The sequence below is a fragment of the Ceratotherium simum genome, chromosome 38 (assembly GCF_057802395.1).
Source record: "Ceratotherium simum simum isolate JZ-2026a chromosome 38, ASM5780239v1, whole genome shotgun sequence".
In the NCBI taxonomy this organism is placed as follows: domain Eukaryota; kingdom Metazoa; phylum Chordata; class Mammalia; order Perissodactyla; family Rhinocerotidae; genus Ceratotherium; species Ceratotherium simum.
The window spans coordinates 5,783,673-5,805,173 of record NC_141937.1 but is presented as its reverse complement, the minus strand read 5'-3'; the positions used below and the strand labels follow the sequence as shown (position 1 = coordinate 5,805,173).

Here is a 21,501-nt window from a genome sequence, read left to right as displayed (position 1 = left end):
TTCATTCAAGATTGTCATTCTGCTAGGAACCTAGGCCTAGATTTGATCTACAGAACTGCATTCTATTAGCATGGAGAAAAGAGGAGGGCTGCAGAGACTTTTGTTTTTTGGTAGTAACTAGTAAAACAGTGAACATATTGGACTACACTTGTTATGTAGTACAGCTAGCAATAAACCAAAAGTTGGTTTGTTCCATTTTCTTACTTTCCATTGTCTAATTATCATCTTTGAAAGTGAGTTTTAAGGGCTTCTTATTCCAGGAAGTCCTTTATGAAACCCTAAAAGCTGATTGGACTAGCTGTGGCCTTGGACCAATTCTTTAATCTCTGAGCATTAATTTCTTTCTTCTTGTTTTTTTTTTGTAAAATGGGTATTATATGGGCTGGCCCCATGGCCTAGTGGTTAAGTTCAGCATGCTCTGCTTTGGCAGCCCAGATTCAGTTCCCTGGTGCAGACCTACACCACTCATCAAACCATGCTGCGGTGCCAAACCACATACAAAAAAGAGGAAGATAGGCACAGTTGTTAGCTCAGGGCGAATCTTCTTCAGCAAAAATAAATAAATAAATAAATAAAAAAAGTGGGTATTATAATATATCCTACTTCAGATTCTGGTTAGGATCAGATGATAAGTCATCTAAAGTATTTTAGCATGAAGGAGATGCTCGTGTTAAAAAAATAATTAGATAGGTCTTTGTGGTTTATTTTTAGAGTTGGGAATCAGTGACTTAATCCTTATTATAATTTTATATAGGAATCCAATATTATAATGCAGCATTTTGACTTAAAGTACTTTCTGCCATCCTAATGAGAATATCTTTGTTTTCTAAGTGATTATTGTAAAAAATTTCTTATAGTAATGTGAAAGCTAAGTAGTCCCTATAAATCCATCTCCTAGAGATGATTACTGTTGATAGTTGTTATATCCTTTTTTTTTGACTTCTATATGTCTTTCTAAAAATACACATACATGATATAAATTGGATCATATAATAGACATTCTTTTCTGTAACTTTTGAAAGAGCTTTCCAAGAAGGTGCAGCTACTTTTAAATACCTACCATGATACAAAACTGCTGCTGAGAACAATCAAGGAAATAAGATGGACATTTTTTTGTGTGTGAGGAAGATTAGCCCTGAGCTAACATCCGTTGCCAATCCTCCTCTTTTTTTTGCTGAGGAAGATTGGCCCTGGACTAACATCCGTGCCCATCTTTCTCTACTTTATATGGGACGCCGCCACAGCATGGCTTGACAAGCGGCGTGTCAGTCCGCGCCCGGGATCCAAACCTGTGAAGCCCAGACTGCCGAAGCGGAGCGTGCGAACTTAACCACTACGCCACCAGGCTGGTCCCAAGATGGACATTTTTATAAGAAGCTTGCTGTGTCATATTTTTTAAGTGAAATTTATCAACACTTTTGCACAATTATTAATTTTGGCAATTTAAAGGAGGGCTATGATGTTGAATTAAATTTTGTAGTTTTTCTTTTGTGCTTATAGTTCTGAAGTACAAAACACAATTTAACCCAAAAAAATAAGGTCCCATCTAGAAAATTATTGATAGCTTGAGTTTTTTTTTCTTGCCAGTTTCAAAGCAGTTGCCTCAGAATTAAATCAGATTTAATTTATTCGGTTGTTTGAATAAGCAAGACATGTTCCACTAAATAGTGCATATTCTCTGGTAACCTGCTTTTTTATTCATTTGCTTTCTGTGCCTTGTGGATGTGGTCTTTTAAAATGAGCACAGTGAAGCTATATTATTTCGTGGGTTTTGCTCTGCCCAGAATATCTTTAAAACTTTCCCTGTATTTAGTAAACCCTGAATTAGAGGTTTCTTTTTACAGAAGAGATTGTTGTTGCCCTTAACTAAATAAGGGTACATAAGAGCCACCTCTTTATGTAGTTGCAGTTGTTCTTTAGTTATAAATAGACTCCTAATATTATTGTTTTAATATTTAATGGGTTTTATGTAAATAGAGACTAGTAATTTGTTAATTAGGATCTAAAATAACTAAAATCTTACTTGGCTTTTAGTGGTAGTGTGCCAGTTTAGTGTCTGTCAAGAACTGGATTGCAGATAGTGGGGAAATAAGAGCTAATTTAAACTTCAGTTGAAGTGATGAATGCTGTCATTTTAACTTTGCTTATAAAATTTGTACTATGTACATCAAAGCATATGTATTTTTATAAATAGTTGGCTTTTATTTTACTGAATAAATTAATGAAAAATGTTAAATTTAAAAAACCAAGCACTAATGGTCCAGTGACATTGTAACCTTTTCATTTCTTTCTGTATTTTAGCTCCAGCTGTATTACAATGCTAAGGTAATTTTTTTGATGGATTTAAATGTAAGGCATAAAGAATAAGCAGATAGATGCCCAAATAAAATATATATATGTCTATAACATAAGCCTAGTCAGTTGAGCAATTGGAATTAGCCACCATGACACTGAGTGTAAGATGTGTTTTGTGTGAAAATTTTCTCAGTGTTTTAAAAAGTCGTCTTGTAATTTGGATTGTTACAAATCCCAAAAATAATTATTGTGAATTTTGTTTTTATATTTTATTATGTGTATATCATTAATAGTTTTTTGTTTACTACTGAGCTGGTAAATATCTTTCATATTTCATTTTCTAATTTTTATTTTCTTGGTTTAAATTTGTTGAAAACATTGTAAATCATAAAGTAAAATAGGACTATATTTTATTCTTTATCTAGTCTTCCAACATTACAGTATTGAATTTGCACGCAGCCATTATCTATCTTATCTATGTTAGGAAATGACTACTTAATTTCACAATTTAGATTTCATAGCCTATAATTTTCTATCTCTAATAGTTCTTCATGTTGTCCTTAGTTCTGACATTCTGCTTTTCCACAGAGTGGTTGATCTGTTAGTTAATCCAGTAATTCAGATTTTAAAAGAAGGTGCAAAATTTTAAGGTGGCAGAGGGTGGGGTGCACGTACAGTAATTCAGATACAGTAAAAGAGTGGTGGTGATGGAAAAGCCAAAGGCAGAAATGAGCTGAGGCTTATGAAACATAAGAATGATTTTAAAATAAAGATTATAGTTAACTCCATAGTTAGGCGAGTTAAGGGGAAGGGAAAAAGCTTAAGGCAGATGATGTAATATTTTTTTTTTTTTTTTTTTTTTTAAAATAAGCATTAAAGCAGAACTGATTATATTTCTAGAATATAGCATATTTTCTCTCCATCTAATTAAAGGTATTTCATGGCAATATATTTGAATAAAACCTTTTCCATTTGACAATCTAACAATTTTTTTTTTTTTTTTTAATTTTTTGTTTATTGCAGTAACATTGGTTTATAACATTGTAAAAATTTCAGGTGTACATCATTGTACTTCTATTTCTGCATGGACTACATCATGTTCACCACCAAAATACTAATTACAACCCATCACCACACACATGTAATGTAATATTGACAGGTCACGTAAAACAGGACTTCGCAGGGACTATTTTCCCTTCTCTCTAGGAGCAGAATTTACTGACCGATAATTGAGCTTTAGTTTCGAAAAGGAAAAAAATCCAGATAATTAAAGCAGAGAAATGTGAGGAGACTGTAAGTAGACAACTGAAACAAGTTTTGAGGCCTAAACAAAGATAGTTTTCAGGGTATTGAAATTTGAAAAAATGTGATCACTGAATACAATTCAAGAAAATATGGAAAATGAGAGGAACTTGAATGCTGGAAAGATAAATACTCCCCAAAGCTGAAAAATTTATATTCTAAACTTGATGGCACACTTGTAGGTTCCAAAACAGATTATTTCCTGTTTAAACTGTTGGATCCAGAGGGCGATTTGGGTCCCAGTGTAGCTGCAGATTTTGTCAGATAGTTGATAAGGTGTTCCTGTATTTTGGTATCCAGGCTAGAGAAATGTGTCCACTATGAAACTAGTTAGCAGTTAGTTGAATCCTTGATTCATAGAATAGTCATCCCTAAAGAATGTCAACTGATGGATTATCATCAGTCTGAAGGGATACGTCTAGTAGAAAACAACCAGGAAAAAAATTTAAATCGTTCACTGATGTCTAAACAAGCAGTTGTGAAAGTATGAAATTGGATGCTTGGCTGAGCACCAGCACCATGTCAGCAATTTGATGTGCTCGCCAAAGAAGTAAAGGTATTCTTAAACACGCTGTGAAAGTGGAGTGTTTGAGACTGGAGGTGGGCAGCCTCAGTCTGCATGTTCATTCGTTGTCAGGGAAGGATGTGTGCAGTGCAGAGTTTTCCATTTTAAAAGGGACATAGACAAATGGAGTGTGTCTAGATAACCATGTCATTATATAGCTTAGAGAAGAGGACACTTAAATATTATTGAACTTTTCAGGTATTTGTAGGGCTGTCATATGAAAGAGTCATTTGACCTATTTTATGAGCTTTGGAGGGGTGAGTGGAGAAATTTTAGGAAAGATTTTGGTTCAGTAAAATTTGTAACATTTAAGAGCTTCACAGATGTCTGTAACAAATTTTCTTGATATTGGGGATATTTTTGGGTTATTGTAGTGGGAATTTTTATATTAGGTGATTAAAAAAATGGTTCTGAACTTTTAGTTCTCTTGACCACTGCTTGAGGTTGATGAAGGTAGTGTGGAGATGAGGGGACATCTGAGCAAGTGTTATCATGTAATGTTTGATAAAACAAAAGAATATATAGAACATATTAGTTATGAGGCATTCATATGTTTCATAAATGAACACCTGTGAACCCACTACTCAGGAAGGAACTAGAGCATTAGCCATACCTGTGACATGTTTCTGTAATATTTTGGCTATGATTATATCAACTTGATAGGATAGCATTATCAAAAGCTCTGATTATCAGGACTTACAGAATGAAAAGCTTTGGAGACGAAACTTTTTTTTTATTGATGTCATAATAGTTTATAACATTGTGAGATTCCAGTTGTATATTATTACTTGTTAGTCACCATATAAAGAGACAAAACTTTTTAAAACATGGGGTTATGGGGGAAAATAATAAATGGGGTTCTTGCATACTGAGGTGGAAACCGGTGGATTCAGTTAAGTTATTAAATAAGCAACCTCTAATTATATAAAGTACAGCCACAGAGAGTTTAAGTAAGAGACTTGTGTAAAATCAGACCAACAGTTAATGTTAGAACTAGAATCAGAACATGTTCTGACTTGAGTATTGTGAATAACATGCCAAGAAGTGCTAATGATTTCCTGGCTAGAAAGGTGCTGTTGATAAAGGTAATTCTCAGCTGGTTAGATTCCACAATGAATAAGACTGTAAATTCCTTGAGTACTAGAACTGTCTTAGTCATCTTTTCATTCCCATCAGTAGTGTCTTGTATGTAATTGGTGTTCTGTTATTGAGTGATATATCTTAGAGATTGAAAGAAACATGGTAGAAAGACTTTTTATCTTAAGAAAAGTAGAGTTTATAATTATATTATTTGTACTTTTGCTTCACGTAACTCGCCATTGTTAGAAAGCAAAGCAGAGTTTCTTTCCTCTTGACTTCTTTCTTGACCCTAATACCCTGCAGCAGAGTAGATTGCTCCTGCTTTTGTGCTACCATTATCTCTAATCTATACCTCCTACTGTTCTTATACCCTAGGTATCTATTTGTTTATGTAACTCTCATATTAGACTAAGTTCTTTGAGAGCTGGAACCATGACTAGTTTAACTTTAATCCCCTAGAACCTCGCTTGTTCTTCTCTTCATTCACCCACCTGTCTACCCAATCCACCAAGTATTGATTGAGGACCCACTGTGTTCCAGGCACTATTCTAAGAGCTGGGGATACAGCGGGTAACAGAATCTCATGGAACTTTCAGTTATTAATCAAAGAATCACACCAGTGTTTATAGAAACACAACTTAAGTGGTAAATGTATTTTTCCTTCAATTATATCATCTAATTGAATATATGAAGGTTATTGGGTTTTGTATATTTATATATATTTTTAATCAAGTCATCTTATCTGAATTTTCTTATTTATAATTGATTTTCTTGGTTTTTCTAAGTTGGATAAATTTGTTTACCTGGAAAATCTTTTCCCCTTCAGTCTGTTGTATTACTGTGTTTGCTTATAGATTTTTAAATATTGAACTATTCTTCCATTTACGGTATAAACTACACTTTGTCTTGGTGCATTGTTCTTTTAATATGCTGGCATAGCTTATTCATTTAGGATGTTTGTATCTATCTTTATAAGCAGATTTTACATATGCTATCATTGGGTTTTTATATCAGTGTTATTAACTTTATAACGAATTGGGCAATTTCTGAAGAGGAAATTTAAATGTAACAAATTAATATTGAAAGTGCTTTTATATAGAGACCTGGACTAAAGGATGTATGTGTAATTTTAATTAGATTAAAGTTTTCTAATGCCCTTTGGTTAATAGCTTGTAATTACGTGAATTATGTAAACAGTCCTTTATGTTTAAATTACTACTTGGTCATTGAAAACTTGATTTAATTGCTGTCATATGCTAATTTAAGATAAACACTAATTTGATACTGGGCATCTTTAGGAAAGATTTTCTTATGAAACTAAAAGTATAAAAAAGAACTTAAAGAATGAAGTCTGGGCCGGCCCCGTGGCTTAGCGGTTAAGTGCGTGCGCTCCGATGCTGGCAGCCCGGATTCGGATCCCGGGCGCGCACCAACGCACTGCTTCTCCGGCCATGCTGAGGCCGCATCCCACATACAGCAACTAGAAGGATGTGCAGCTGTGACATACAACTATCTACTGGGGCTTTGGGGGAAAAATAAATAAATAAAAATTAAAAAAAAAAAAAAAAAAAAAGAATGAAGTCTTGCCCTTGTAATGTATTTAAATCCAAGGTACTTTCTTTTGATTTTTTAAAAATTTCATTTGCTATTTAGAGATAAACATTTGGTAAGCTTTGACAAGCAAATTGTTATTTAAGAAAGAAAATTTGTTATAAAATGAATATTGCCATCACTGAAGCTGAAAATGTATTATAGTGCAGTAGTTGCACTGGTTAAGACTTTATAACTGGATAAGAACACCTTTGATCATGCCTTTTTGCTGTGTTGGATTTTATTTAACTTTTGATTTAAATAACTAGTTAAGAAAATAAAAGTGTGCATTCATATTTGATAGTTCCTTAATAGCAATAGATTGAAATCCCATGTTTGGAAGGCATACAAAATACATTTTAAAAATAAAAGGCATTCTGTTTACTAACGGATACAAGCCTTTTCCCCGAGGAGAACATGATCTATAGCATGGAGAGATGGTTACAGAGTCATCCCCCTAATTTAATAATGACAACTCTTATTAGACAGCATGTTCCAGTGGGCAGGAGCCTATTCTCTAGCACATTGTGGAAGCTTAATAAAGAATTCTTGAAAGAATTAATTGATTTCTTTGTACAGGACTTGATCATTAAAATAGATTTTTCCATACTTTTTAAAGAAGTATATTTATACCTAGGATGTCATAATAGTTTTTTTTTAAAAGATCGTTGATTTAGTTATCTCTTCTTTTTTCTTTCTTCTATTTCATTCATTAACCGAGTGTAGTTGATCTCCCTTACCATCTTTTCCTTGATACTTCTCTGATCACCAGTGGCTTAGTGGTGAAATCCAAGGTACCCTCTTTTGCTTTTTACCTTACCATACTTTTGTGGTATTTGACACTCCTGATCATCCTGTCCTTGAATCTGTCATTTTTTAGCTGCTTTGATACCTCTCTTCCCTAATTCTCCTATCTACCTCCATTTCTTCTTGGTTTGGATCTTCTTTTCCTCACCTCTTAAATGTTGCTTTTCCTGGGATTCATTCAGTCCTTCCTTTTCTCTATACCTTCTCTAAGACATCTCTTCTTCTATAGCTTTAACTACTAAATTTGTGTATCAGACGCAGACTTCTGCTCAACTTAAAATCTATGTATCTCTTGGACATCTCTGTTTGGACATTGCAAAAATGGTTAAAATATCTAACAAAGTGGTGCAGTTTAAATCTCATTCAGACAGATTAGTTCTGAAGTATGAGAGAGTCTTGGGTATTAATTTTGTCTGATAGGTATTCTTATGATAGTTATTTGACTGCTAGCCTCATTTAGGGACGGAGAAATTAGGTAAAGTATCAGGTCAGTTTCTTAGTGAATAAGAGCTTGGGCTCTGAAGTTAGTTTTAATAGAATATTATTTGGTTGGTATAAATTTGATCTCTGGTAGAAATTAATTAAGGCTATAGTTCTGTTAAACATAGACTTAATCAGGAGAATGACAGACTAGACCAACAATTCTTTACTTCTATGAGTTTTAACACTTTATCAATGAAATCTTCCCCTACCCTCTTATTTTTTTTTTCCTAAACTAGCAAGAATAATTTTTTGTCTAACACATTTAAAATTTTTACTTTTAACAGAAATTAGCAGAGTACGGAAAGACATGTACAATGACACATTAAATGGCAGTACAGAGAAAAGGAGTGCAGAATTGCCTGATGCTGTGGGACCTATTGTTCAGTTGCAAGAGAAACTTTATGTGCCTGTAAAAGAATACCCAGATGTAAGTATATTTTGTTGTTTTATTCAATTTCTTTTTTGCTTCACGTACTTTGGGAAGAGATGTATCTGGTGGTAAATACTTAAGCATTGTCAGCCGCTTTACAAAAACTTCATGTGAGGGACTAGAGGTGTGAATAATTTGGCATGAATAATTTAAAAAATTTCTTTCTAAATATGTTATCATTTGAATGCTGCTATACCACTTTTGCAAATGCACATGGTAAAGACTTAGTTTTAGATTTCAAATTGAGGCGAGAATTATGGAAAGAGCTTTGGCCTGAATGTCAAGAGAGCACCAAGCACAGCTCTCTGCTCGTCTTTACTTGACCTCTGAGAAGCCACAGCTTGGGCCAGGTTATCCTTTCAGTAAAATGAGAGTTTGGACTCTGTGACAGCTAGGATTCCTTTCAGCTCTAAAATTTTTTATAACCACTGTTTGTAATTTTTTTGTTTTGTTCATCTTAGTCCCTTGCTCAACTATTCTCTATAAGCAGCTTGTTGTGAGTAGCCTCCTTGTCCTGTACTAGGTAACTTATAAATAGCTCCAAACTCTTTGCCTTTTGTTACAAAGCCCTAAATGATATGATCCTTTCTGTCTGTCTGACCTCATCACAAATGATTTCTCTTCCTCAGTACACTGTAGTCACTTTGGCTCTTAGAATTAGTCAAGTCTGTTCCCAACCTAAGGACCGTTATGTTAGCTGTACACTGATCTCTACTGGCTGACTTCTTGTCATTATGATTATATTAGCTTAAATGTCACTTCTGATAGGCCTCCCCTGACCATTTTCTCTAAAAGCAATCTGGTTACTCATTGTTTCACATAAGTCTCTTTATTTCTCTGCAGTAGCATTTGTTAGCTGTTATTTTCCATGTTTATTTTTCTGTGTCTCTTCAGCAGAGTATAAGGTACTTAAATCAAGAAGCTGTTTTTCTTATTGACTGCTGTATTCCCACTGCGCATAATATTGGCGCACAATAGGCATCCAGTACCTATCAAATAAATAAAGGCAAATTGGTGGCTTTTTGCTAGGTTTCAGAGGACTTTTCTGAAAACAAATATAAGAAGGAGTTGGTATTTTAACATCAAAAATGTGATGTGTACTCTAAGATTCATTGATTATATTGACAGTATACTAGCCTGGAAATGGGAAATAATTGTCTTAAGTTGGATTAATGAGAAAAAGCTTTGATATTTCACAAGTTGCCTTTCCAATACAATTTTCTTTAAAACTCTAATATATTTACTTTTTTTATAAGTATTTTTTCTTGCAAATATACAAACAGTTCTGGATAACCTAGGCAAACAGAGTTTGTTGGAAGATAATTGGGTATAGTACACAGGATTAAAGGAATAGTTGGAGAACACACTTAAGACAGGAATCAGGGCAGCTCTGAGAACCTCAGCAGTAGGAGTTTGGATCTTCTCTGTTGAGAGCCATGCTCTTGACATAATTAGGTATCAATGCCTCTCAGACTTTATCTTCAAACTTCAGATTCTTAGGAGAGAGAATGTGTTTTGGACCAATCTGGCATGACTAAGACTGTGAGGTTAACCTACGTAACATAGACATGACCACTGTGGACCCACTCTGGGTGTTGGATGATTCCTAGAGATGGGAAATTGTGATTTGGGCAGCTCTCCCAGTTGGAGTCTCCTGCTGTTTGGTGTTTCAGTATCTCTTAAAGGATATCACCCTACTCATCTGCTTGTTTAAACTCTAAAGGATAAAGTTTCAGCACTAGTCATTAACATAGAATGCATAAGATGGTAAGACCTTGTTAGAGAATGTAACCTTGATCTGCCTGGTCCCCATTCTTCTTAAAAAAAAAAACACAACCCTATAGGGAAGAGATATTTATATTGCATTATTTAAAAGACATATGTACCATACAATCCTCTAAGTCAGAAGGGATGTAGTTTATGGTGTGGGTCAAGAGGGAGGCATATTCTTGTTCTTCTTCCGCCAGTTGAGATTTGTTGCCATGGTCAGCTGCTACTGCCCACAGGTGTTTGGGAGCATAACATTATCCAGGTCACTGGTCTTAAAATGTGGTTCCGGAACTATAGTATCCATACCTCCTCGGAGCTTGTAAATGTTCAAGCTCTACCTTAGACTAGTTGAATCAGAAACTCTATGCCGAGGCCTGACAATCTGCCTTCCAAGCCCTATAGATGATTCTGATGTATGCTAAAGTTTGAGAAGCGCTGCTCTCATTTGTGTATATGCTCCGAATAAGCTGGGCTGACAGGTCATCACGTATGGTCCTTTTGCCAGGCGTTGTTCCAGGAGGCAGGTCGAGTGGTGAACTAAACAGTGTCTCTGCTCTTGTGGAGCAGGCATTGCAGTGGCAGAGACAGACAATAAACAAATGAATATTTACTTTAGGTGCAGTCAGTGCTGTGGAAAAACAGATAAATGGTGACTGTGTTTATAGTCAAGGAATCTCTTAAAAGATGAAGGGAATGCAGAGAACTGAACGGAGCGATGGGAAGGAAGGCATGAAAATCATCTGGGGGAAAAACATTCCAGGCCAAGTGCACAGCAAGTGCGCTGAATCTGAGGCATGAGTGTGCTTGGGAAGTGTGGTGAGGTGCAAGATTAGACAGTTAGCAGAGGAGCCATATCATATAGGGACTCTTGGCCCCAGTAGGAATTTCAGATACTGTTTTGAGTGAAATGGGAAGCCTTTCAGATGTTTTGAGCCAGGAAGTGGCATGAGTTCAGTTGGGTTTTAATAGATTCATTCTGGCTGCTGTGTGGAGAGAGGCTTTGGGCAATGGTGGCAGCAGGGAGAACAGCTAGGGGGCAGATGAGGAACTTGAACAAGAGGGCTTAGAAATGTTTGGATCCTGCATAATTGTCAATTTATAGCCCATAGGGTTTAGTGATAGATTGGATAATGGAGTGTGAGGGAAAGTTAGGAATAGCTTAAAGGTTTTAATCAATTGGAGTAATAGAGTCGTTAATTCCTGAGGGAAGAGCAGGTTGGGGAGAGAGGGGTTCAGCAGTTCTGATCTTAGAAGTGTTGAGTTTTAAGTCAGACCTCCAGATGTGAGCATGCCAGATAACGTAGTTGGGTATATGAGTTGTGTGTGACTCTTGGCACCCAAAAATGTCTACTTTAACAACGCTTTTTTTTTTTCTTTTGAGGAAGATAGGCCCTGAGCTAACATCTGTTGCCAGTCTTCCTCCTTTTTTGCTCTTTTCTCCCCCCAAAGCCCCAGTGGATAGTTGTGTGTCGTAGTTGTACATCCTTCTAGTTGCTCCATGTGGGACGCTGCCTCAGCGTGGCTTGATGAGCAGTGCCTGTGTCCACACCCAGGATCTGAACCGGTGAACCCTGGGCCGCTGCAGCAGAGTGCACGAATTTAACCGTTACGCCACCGGGCTGGCCCCTAACAACACTTTTTAAATGAGAAACTAGTTGTAATTCATAGCAGGAGAGAAATAGATATAAAACCATTTTGGTCCTCCAGACGATATTTTTAGTACGTTGGTTTTAAATTTCTGTTAAAAGAATTTGTTTGGCAAAATTGGGATCTGTACATAGGTTTTGAGTTTGTCTTCTTTGAGGTTATTAATACATACCAAATGAGTAGTAACTGTTTTGTGGTGTATATTAAGAACTTTATCTCACCTTTTAAAAAAAATTAAATAGTATTAAAACAAAATAAAATCTGTGTCAGATTTTGGCAGTATGGGAAAAGATTTGTTTTAGAATTATGAATTAATTATTGGCCACAAAGAAATATATATGCATTCTTACTCTTGCTTTTTTTCGCTAAATATATCTTAGAGATCCTTACATATGGGGCTTCTCTGCCACCCTGCATTTGTATGAAAGCTTGATTTTGTGAGTGAATTCATCTTATTTGACTCGAAAATACTTTTATTATTATTAAAACTTCAGAGGGGCGGCGTAGCATAGTGGTCAAAAGTATGGACTTAGACCTAGACCCCTGCCTGGCTCTGCTGCTTGTTTTGTGACTTTGGGCAAATTACTTGTCATTTCTGGTCCTCAGTTTTATCATCTCTGTAATGGAGATGGTAAGTCTTGCACAGGTTTATGAGGAGTTCTGAGTGAGTTACTATATGTAAAGCACTTGGAAAATGCCTTTATGCTGTGTAGGTGTTACCAGAATGTGAGCTCCATGAGGGTGGGGATGTTGTCTGTTTTTATATTCTTGCTGCTTAGAATAGTGTCTGGTAAGTGGTAGAGGCACAATAAATATTTGTTGCGCAAATATTGGTAAACTTTTTTTTTTAACCTTGTCTTTTGCATTTGCACATAGCAACTTGTTTCTAGAAGTGTTAATTTGGAGGTATTGTTTTGGACTTGACTGTTTATAGCTCTGGAACTGATACGAGAAGAAGGTCTGCAATTCAGTGTTTGGGAAATGAGATGGTGCTGTATAATAGCCTTCACAATGTTTTTGAGTCAGTGACTTGATGTGGGAATGAGAAGGTAATATGAGTAGCCTATTGAAAATTTTACAAAATTCCTGTTAATGTTATATTTATTAATAAAGCAGATGTTTATTGTATCTCTACTGTATACCACACACATCCTGGGGATGGTGATATTAATTCAGCTGAGAAAACTCTTAGACATAGTCAAGATAATAGTGGGATTTTGAGCCAGACAAGCCTAGGTTTTGAATCCTGGCTTACCACCTTTACTGGCTGTGTTTGTCAACAACTGCCACAATAATACTGTATAATAAGCTACCCTAAAATTCAGTGGCTTAAAATAACAAGCATGGATTTCTGTGCTCTTTGGTCTGTACTGTATATTGGCTGAGGTTCTGCTGATCAGGCTGAGCTGAGGTTGATCTAGGCTGACTGCGGATGGGTTTAGATCTCTATTTATGTTCCTGCGGGGCCCAGCCCAAAGGGGCAGCAGCTCCTTGGAGCATGCTCTTCTCATGGCAGGTCACTGGAGTGCCAGAGCCAAGCCAGATTGCTTAAGCACGTGTAAGGCCTCTGCTCTTGTCCTATCCGCTCACATTGCATTAGCCCACTGACTATTAACTGTGGACGATTTTGCCTCTTTGAGATGTTTGGCAGTATCTGGAGATACTTTTGATTGGCAGAACTTGGAGAAGTTACTAATGGCATCTAGTGGGTAGATGCCAGGATTGCTGCTAAACATCCTACAATGCAGAGGACAGGCCCCCACAGCAAAGAATTATTCTGCCCAAAATGTCAGTAGTGCTAAGGTTGAGAAAGTGCATTATCAAGGCACTCCATCCACAATGAGAAGGGGACTGGGATAAATATTTGTTGAAAAATAATTGAGAGTATTACATTGACTTTGAGCACGTTACCTTTTAAGAATCAGTGTCCTTATCTATAAAATTATAAGGTCTACCTCATAGAATTGTTGGAAGGAATGATGACAAATGTATGGCATCTGATAGAGCGCTCAATGTGGTTCTTGTGATCATGGATAAGGAAAAAAATCCTGTGGGCTTCCTAAAAACCCACAGTCTTTTAGGAAAGATAAAAGATATTGCATTAAATCATTTAAAACTATTTAAGTTTATCATACATTCATAAAATGACAGACGTGAATGAAGATTAAAGTTATACATAGGCCATCAAACTGGTAATTTGACCACTTATTAAGGACTTGTTTGAATCCATGGAGATCTTATAAACGGTGTATGGAGTTAACTCTGATTGATGTAAGTAAAAGATGTTATGTTTCAATGATTCAGTAATATTTCTATCACTCAATTTGCCTAGTTATCAATTTTGAGTTATAAGAAATTGTTTTATAGATCTGCTCAAGTGGTAGATAAGTTTCGAATATTGGCAAGGTCTAGCTGTTAGGGATATTAGTCGTCCTGTGTATACATGAACAGATTGGGATGTGATATGATGAAATTGTAGTGAGACTTTTTCCAGAGATTTTATATGAAGATAACTCTGATTTTCTGATGTTTTTGAAATGGGTTTTAATTTTGATTGATTATAGCCTTGAAAGGTATGTCTTGGGTCTAGGCTATCATGATGACACATATTGTCAAAGGTTTATAACATGGGTAAACGCCATTTCAAATATTTTTTCCAGCTTGTAGGATCTCAGCCTGCAACTGTAATTAATAATATAGATTTATGATGTTATTCACAATACTCTCATAATAATAATCTCTGTTAATGGTAGAGGATGAGTTTTAACTTGCCTTTCAATTCAGTTTTCTTGGGTTTGCAGATAAAATTTGGCTAGTCATAGCTTCTGAGTTAGTATAGGGTTGTTGGTAGTTTTCTCTTATTTCTCAAGATTGTCACCTATAAATTGGCTGTTCAGCTGGCATTTATTTTGGAGGGGTTATGAGAAGAGAAAGGGATCAGTGCAGTTAGTTATCTTTCCTTAGGCCTTTGTTCCTTTGACTATTGTGGCTATGGTAGCTTTCTTATCGTGTTGAAGGAATTAATGAAGAGTCCTCAAGAGTCTTGACATAAACTACTTTTCACCTTTGTTCTTTTCAGAAACAAGTGGACGTTAAATCAAAATTTAATGATCTGCAAAGTCTCCTTTTTCAATACCTAGGTTAAGCCTTGATGTTTGGCCTGGATATCATCTTAATTAAGAATGAATATGAAATGTTTTAAAAGTAAAATCTATACCTCTCTCTTCTTTGACTGTTTATACAGGAAACTATTAAAGATAGATTGTTGATTTTAAGAAGGATAGTATATATTTTTATTGAGTGGAGTTGTGAAGTTTTTCAGGTTACATATTAACCTGTTGGAGTTTTTAATTTAGTGGTATGATTTGATAATATAGAGCATGTCTTTAAGTTTTAGGTAGAGAAACTGTTGTTGTTGACTTAGAACTTTAAACAGATTAATTTAGTGAAGGTCATTTTCATGATTTTTGTTTTGTTTTTGGTTTTGAAGTTTCCTTTTTATTTCACTCTGCAAGGGTTTATTGAGGGCCTGCTGTGTACCAAATATTTAATAGGCTATTTATGGTCTGAAGCATACTAAATTTCTTAGGGTGTTAATAGAAATTATTACAAAAAGTATATTAAGACAATCTGAAAACAGTGAATTTTGTTTAGCTCAGGTTTTTTTCAGTTTAACAACTTTTAAAATAATAAGTCTTCTCAGAGTCTTAAAATGCTAATGCCTTCTTTTGTAAGTAACATATTTTAATATTTAAAAGGAACTAGTGTTTAGAAGAACAAATTAAAAGATGGAATTAGTTTTTAGGGAAGAATTATTGCTTGTAAGCAGATGTTTTCCGGGCTTAATTGAGATAGAAAGTTTTGTCTATGATTTATCTTAACCCCCAAATTTTTTTGGATATGGTCTGTTAAAATTATTGTTACAAAGGACTTAATGAATCAGTTGGATACCTAGTCACGGGTGTCTAACCTCCATATCTCTAAGACTCTCATAGAAATAACCAAAGCAATAGAATACAAAAATTGGAGAGAAAGCTGCTTTTCAGTGCTATTCGTATTCCAGAAACATTGAGGTATTTTTAGATACCAAGGGAAAGCTTGAGGTGTTGACCTGCAGTTGGCCCATCTTGAGAGAGCAGTGTCTCTTGGAACGCAGTGAAGCAGTCAATAACAGAATCTTCCTGATCCTAACCGTTTTCTCTCCACAATGAAATGGGCTTTGGAGTGTCAAAGCTTATAACACTTGAACTCGACCACCCATCTTAGTGCCTGCTTATAGTAGTAGGTGACCTAAATTTATTTTATGAGTGAATGAACTCATCATTTATGCCTTCTTTTGGTTTGAATTTGAGCAGAAAACTACCACAGTTTTTTATCGAACCTCCCTTAACTTTACCTGAGGGACATTGAAATTGAACTTTTCAATGACTAACCTTGAAACTAAATTTAGTTAATTATTTCGTTGGGAAAGCATATTATATGTCTTAATAAACACAGCTTTTTAGAACAAAATAGTTCATAAATGAAGTAGGTACTTCTTGAAATGTAATTTAGACTACCATGAAAAACTGCTTTTCCCAACTCCCAAAACAGTATCATCAGTAAGCAGCCTACCTAGCATGAACTTGGCTATCTCTGTGTTTCATATTGGTAGGATAATTTTTTCTTTATTATTTGGTAAGGAATTGATTGAGCTTAAAAAAATATATCTATGTTTTATTGTTTGGGGTTATAGAATAATGATTGTTTTGATTAGGTTCTTGCCTTTTTACTTGTGAGATTGTATAAAAGCAGTATAAATTTGCATTTTAAGGACAGATTAAGACACAAAAAAACCCCGAAATTTAAAAAGTAATTAGAAACATGAAGGCTAAAGAGGAAATCGTAGTATAAACCAGTAAACTTTTGGTATCATTCTTTTATTCCAGAATGTTGTGTGTGGCTTGTTCTAGGCAGCTGGCACAAGAATATGAAAAGACATAATCCTTCTCTCATGGTACCGTTACAGCCATAATCCGTTATATAGTAACGAGGGCCTGAGCTAAGGCAATGCCAGTTGAAATGAAGAAAAGAGGACAGATTAAATAATGAAAATCTTAAGATTTCTTAGTCTGTTACATGTCGAGGCTAAGAGTGAGACAGGGCCTTGCTAGTGGGGCTGTTTGCTGAAAATTTAGAGAATACAGAAGGGGGAGAAGATTTTATAATCTAATATTGTAGAGGAACCAAGAGTAAGATGATAAATATACTATAATAAGAGAACATAATAACTAAAAACCACCGTAAGCTGAGTTGTTTGTAACAATGTAGGAACATTGAATCAGAGTAGTATTAAAGACAGTTATCAGTAGGTCAAATATGACTAAAATTTGTGCCACAAAAAGCAAGTCACTTAAAGAACTGAGTTAATACTTTTGAAACAGTATATAAGGATGATAATATTTATTCAGCAAAGTGTAAGAAATCAATTTCAAAGAGCCTTAGACAGTATTCATAATCTAGGGTCAGAACTACATATTTCATCTCCTAGACTCTTCTTCAGGGTCTGAGGTGACATTTGTAAGCTCAGTCTTGACTCAAATAATCATATTCTTTTTCTCTCTTTTTGAAGTTATACATATTTGTCATTGAAATGTGCAGATGAAGTAATAATCACATGAAGGTTTTCATTCATATAAAAGGTTCAGTTAAGGTTAAAAAGATGTATATGATTGTTAAAGCAGTGATCCCAATCAGTAAAAGACAGATGAAAATATTGAAAAGGCAAGGTGTGGTTATGTAAAAGTAGTATAGTAATGATATGTTTGGGGATGTAGGTGGAGAAGAAATTATAAAAACACAACTGGACTCATTCTGAAAGTAAACTTGGATCTGAGGAGGGTTTTTATTAAACTTTATAGTAAACATTTTGAATGATGAACAAGAATGAGAAAACATGGGTTTCTGGTGTGGTCAGGGTATATGTTTAAAAAGCGAGGCATTACACTATACTTATGAAGTGTCTAAACTCTGTATTCAAAGCAAGTGTTCTAGGATTTGGGCTACTTTTGTAACCTCTCATATTAAACGTAGATGATAAGGGTAACCACCTTCCAGTGTTGTTGTGAGGATTAAGTGATTTAATGCATGTCAAGTGCCAAGCCTAGAAACTGGCTTTTACTGAAACACTCATCGTAAAACATACTTCAGCGTACTTGACGCCTAAGAAATGTTGAATGACGTAGTCCTTGCACTCAGTGATACTTCCATATTGAAATAGAAAGTGGAAATAATATTTGTTTTGTTTCTGTGATATCATTGCCTCTGCTGTTTGGAATTTACCCTGAAATCAGTCAGTCAGGCTTACCATGTGGGATATTTCTGAAACGTATGAGTTCCTGTGCTGCATATAACTTATTTAGTCATTGAATTTTTTGCCGTGAGAAAGAAGAATTACTATATGATTTCTGCAAACACTTTTAAATTGTATTATCCAACAATCTGAATAAACATTATTTTCTTCTTTGTGCTGTATGATTGTATGAGGCACTATGGATTAAAAAAAAAAAATCTGTTGCAGGTTCCTGACTTCAAGGAATGACCTGCAAGAGACATGCAGCTCATTGCATACCCTGTGATAAGGGCTGTAAGAGGGGGTACAAAGTGCTCTGAGATCCTCACTTTGGAGGAGAAAACATCTATCTGTAGGAATCAGAGAACACACAAGGAAATCACAGAAGGAATGCTTGAGCTCAATATTGTGTGATGAGGAGGATTTGACATATTTGGTGGAAAAGAAGAAAGGAAGGTGTTAAAGGGAAGAAAAATTAAAAATACCTCTAAAGTAACCTCTAAAAGTAATTTTTAGAGAACAGTGAATGTTTGTATGTCTGAACAGAACGGTAATAAATAAAGGTTTGAAAAGTAGCTTGGGATCTTTTAAAAAGGCCTTGTATGTTCGAGTTTGGATCTTACACTGTCAAAAATATTGTTGTCTACTTGTGTCATAAAACCCTTATTGGCTTTCATTGCCTTCATATTTTTATTTTAACTGATTAATAATTTTTTGTTTTCCTAAGCAGTTGTTATTTAGCTTCTGGAAGGATAATCATCTGTCTTATTTACCTGAATTTATTTTGAATGGTTTCAGCCTCTTTCCCAATTATATCTCTATTCCAAGGATGAAGATTTGCCATATTTTAGGATATCCATATTCATATGCCACAGATTTCATATTTTGGTTACTGTTGGTTACTGTTTTCCCCCTTTACAGCTGCCGGTATAAATACCTCTTCTTATATAGCCTTGTGCCACCAGCGGAAGATGTGTATATAGGCCTAATATTTGAAAGGTTTTGCAAAATGAATCCTATAATAATTATTATATAGCATAAGGAGACATATGAGACTGCTTATCTAGAATTACTAAGAAGATAGAAAAGGGATAAGACATTAGTCTCCTCAAAAAGCACAAGACATTTTGATGTATTAATTCTGTTTTTTTTTTGTTTTGTTTTTTGTGAGGAAGATCAGCCCTGAGCTAACATCCATGCCACTCCTCCTCTTTTTGCTGAGGAAGACTGGCCCTGTGCTAATGTCTGTGCCCATCTTCTTCCACTTTATATGGGACGCCGCCACAGCATGGCTTGACAAGCGGTGCATCGGTGCGCGCCTGGGATCCGAACCCGGGCCGCCAGCAGCGGAGCGTGCGCACTTAACCGCTACGCCATGGGGCCGGCCCCCTAATTCTGGTATTTTTAATTAAAAACATTTGTACTGCAACGTAGTCACTACTCTCATCATACACATTTACATAAAGTAGGCTCACTGGTTTTGACTACAATGGAGGTGCTCCATTTTTTGTCATCTGCTAAGTGAAAGACTTCATCAACACATATACATTTGTGTGTGTGTGTGTGTGTTTCATACCTACTATGTTACTTATGTGATATAATGTAAAATTTGTAAGGTGTCTAACTAAAATCACCTTAGAAATACTGGACACAATATTTAAAAAATTATCAATCTGTTGTGCCAAAAGCAATCCAAAGAAGTGCATGTCCTTTTTAAAATTGTTTTTCCAACATTTTAAGCTGAAATTACTCTAATATTTCTTAGAAATGTTTCATTGAAATGCTTTTGGAAATTCATTTTTTATTAGTTTTCTGTTTTGGTAGTGTTTTGTCACAGGAGGTTTTCTCTTTAATTGTGGATTTCTTAAAAGGTTAATGGAAAGATTTGCCATAATACTTTATATTTTGTCATTGGGAGAAAACTATCATTTCTATTTAAAATGAAGTGAGCAGCATACAAATAGCATTAGACATGATTGTTGTTAACCTCTTCTTTAGAAATTAACATGCCACTTGGCAGAAATATAATTGGTGAGCCACAGAGAAGGTCTGTACTTAAAACAGTAGGGTTAATGACTGTCTTTTTTTTCCTTCTTTCTTTCCCTTCTTTTGGCCTTTAAAGTTGCAGTTAGCTCAGGCTGTTTGAAATGATTTTCTTTGAATGTGTTGTGACATTGTTTTAATTGAATGAAGCTGCAGAACTAGCATGATAAATCAACACAGAATGAATTTTAATGCAAGGCAAACGACATTAACTTGGAAATTGGTTGCAGTAGACAAAGCAGCTACTGTGATTAATTTTTTTTCATTCTCTACTTACAACATTTTGAGAAGGATGACCTTGATGGTTTCGATCGTATTAGAATCCCAGTAGTATGCACTTTAAGACACTTGAGCTGTTAAGAGATTGGTTCATTTTTAAGGTTAGGAAAATTTTGTGTTACAGATTTAATATGTTGGTTTTGCCTGGTTTTAAAACAGTTTTTGTTTAGTAAATAATAATTGTGAGGATTACTTAGCTGTGGTAGAAGTCTATTTCTATGTAATCTTAATGCTGTATTTCTAGCAGAAGAGGTTTAATATATGAAGAGAACAGGATATGCCAAAGAGGGTCTTCTAAGTATTGGTATGTCATGAAGTGTAGGCCAACCAGTCTGACAAAGAACATAAGTCAAAGACAATTACATATTAGTTATTGGAAGTGCTAAAGTACCTCCAATCATAATGCATTTTTCCAGACAGTCTTTGCCCTGTTTGAGATAATAATGTATATTCAGTATGTGAGTTGCTTTGGAAAAGGATCTATATAGAGCACAACTACTATTGCGGAAGAGCTGGCAAGGCTACTTATTTTAAGAAACAGTCAAGGAACAAATAGAGTAAAGGCATTTTCACAGATTTCTGGAGAGCAGGGAGAATTTCTCCTCCCACTTCTCTTCTTTGTCCCCCTCCTTTTTTTTAATCCCTAGCGTCTGTTTCACTCTACCACATAGCAAACCTTGAATAAATGTTTTATTAAAAATGAAAGGCTGTTTTCTATTCTACTGAAAAATACCTACACTAAACCAAACCAGTGAGGGATGGAATGAGGAGATTCTTGTCTCTATTCAGGTTGTTTTGAGGGGCAGAAGGGGAGTGAAATTTTATAGAATCTGTAACTCTGTAAGAAAGTGGAGTCAGGAAGTTGCAGAAAAGTAGGAA

At 35.3% G+C, this 21,501-nt stretch overlaps 1 protein-coding gene across 6 annotated transcripts in view; it reads left to right on the top strand.

Annotated features, from left to right (window-relative positions):
* QKI (QKI, KH domain containing RNA binding) overlaps nucleotides 1-21,501 on the top strand; it is a 148,413-nt gene that overhangs the window by 30,341 nt on the left and 96,571 nt on the right. For all 6 annotated transcript variants that reach the window (XM_087425046.1, XM_087425044.1, XM_087425043.1 and 3 more), the window contains exon 2: nucleotides 8,407-8,549. In XM_087425046.1, the coding sequence (XP_087281172.1) occupies nucleotides 8,407-8,549 (143 nt within the window). The remainder of the gene's footprint in view (nucleotides 1-8,406; nucleotides 8,550-21,501) is intronic.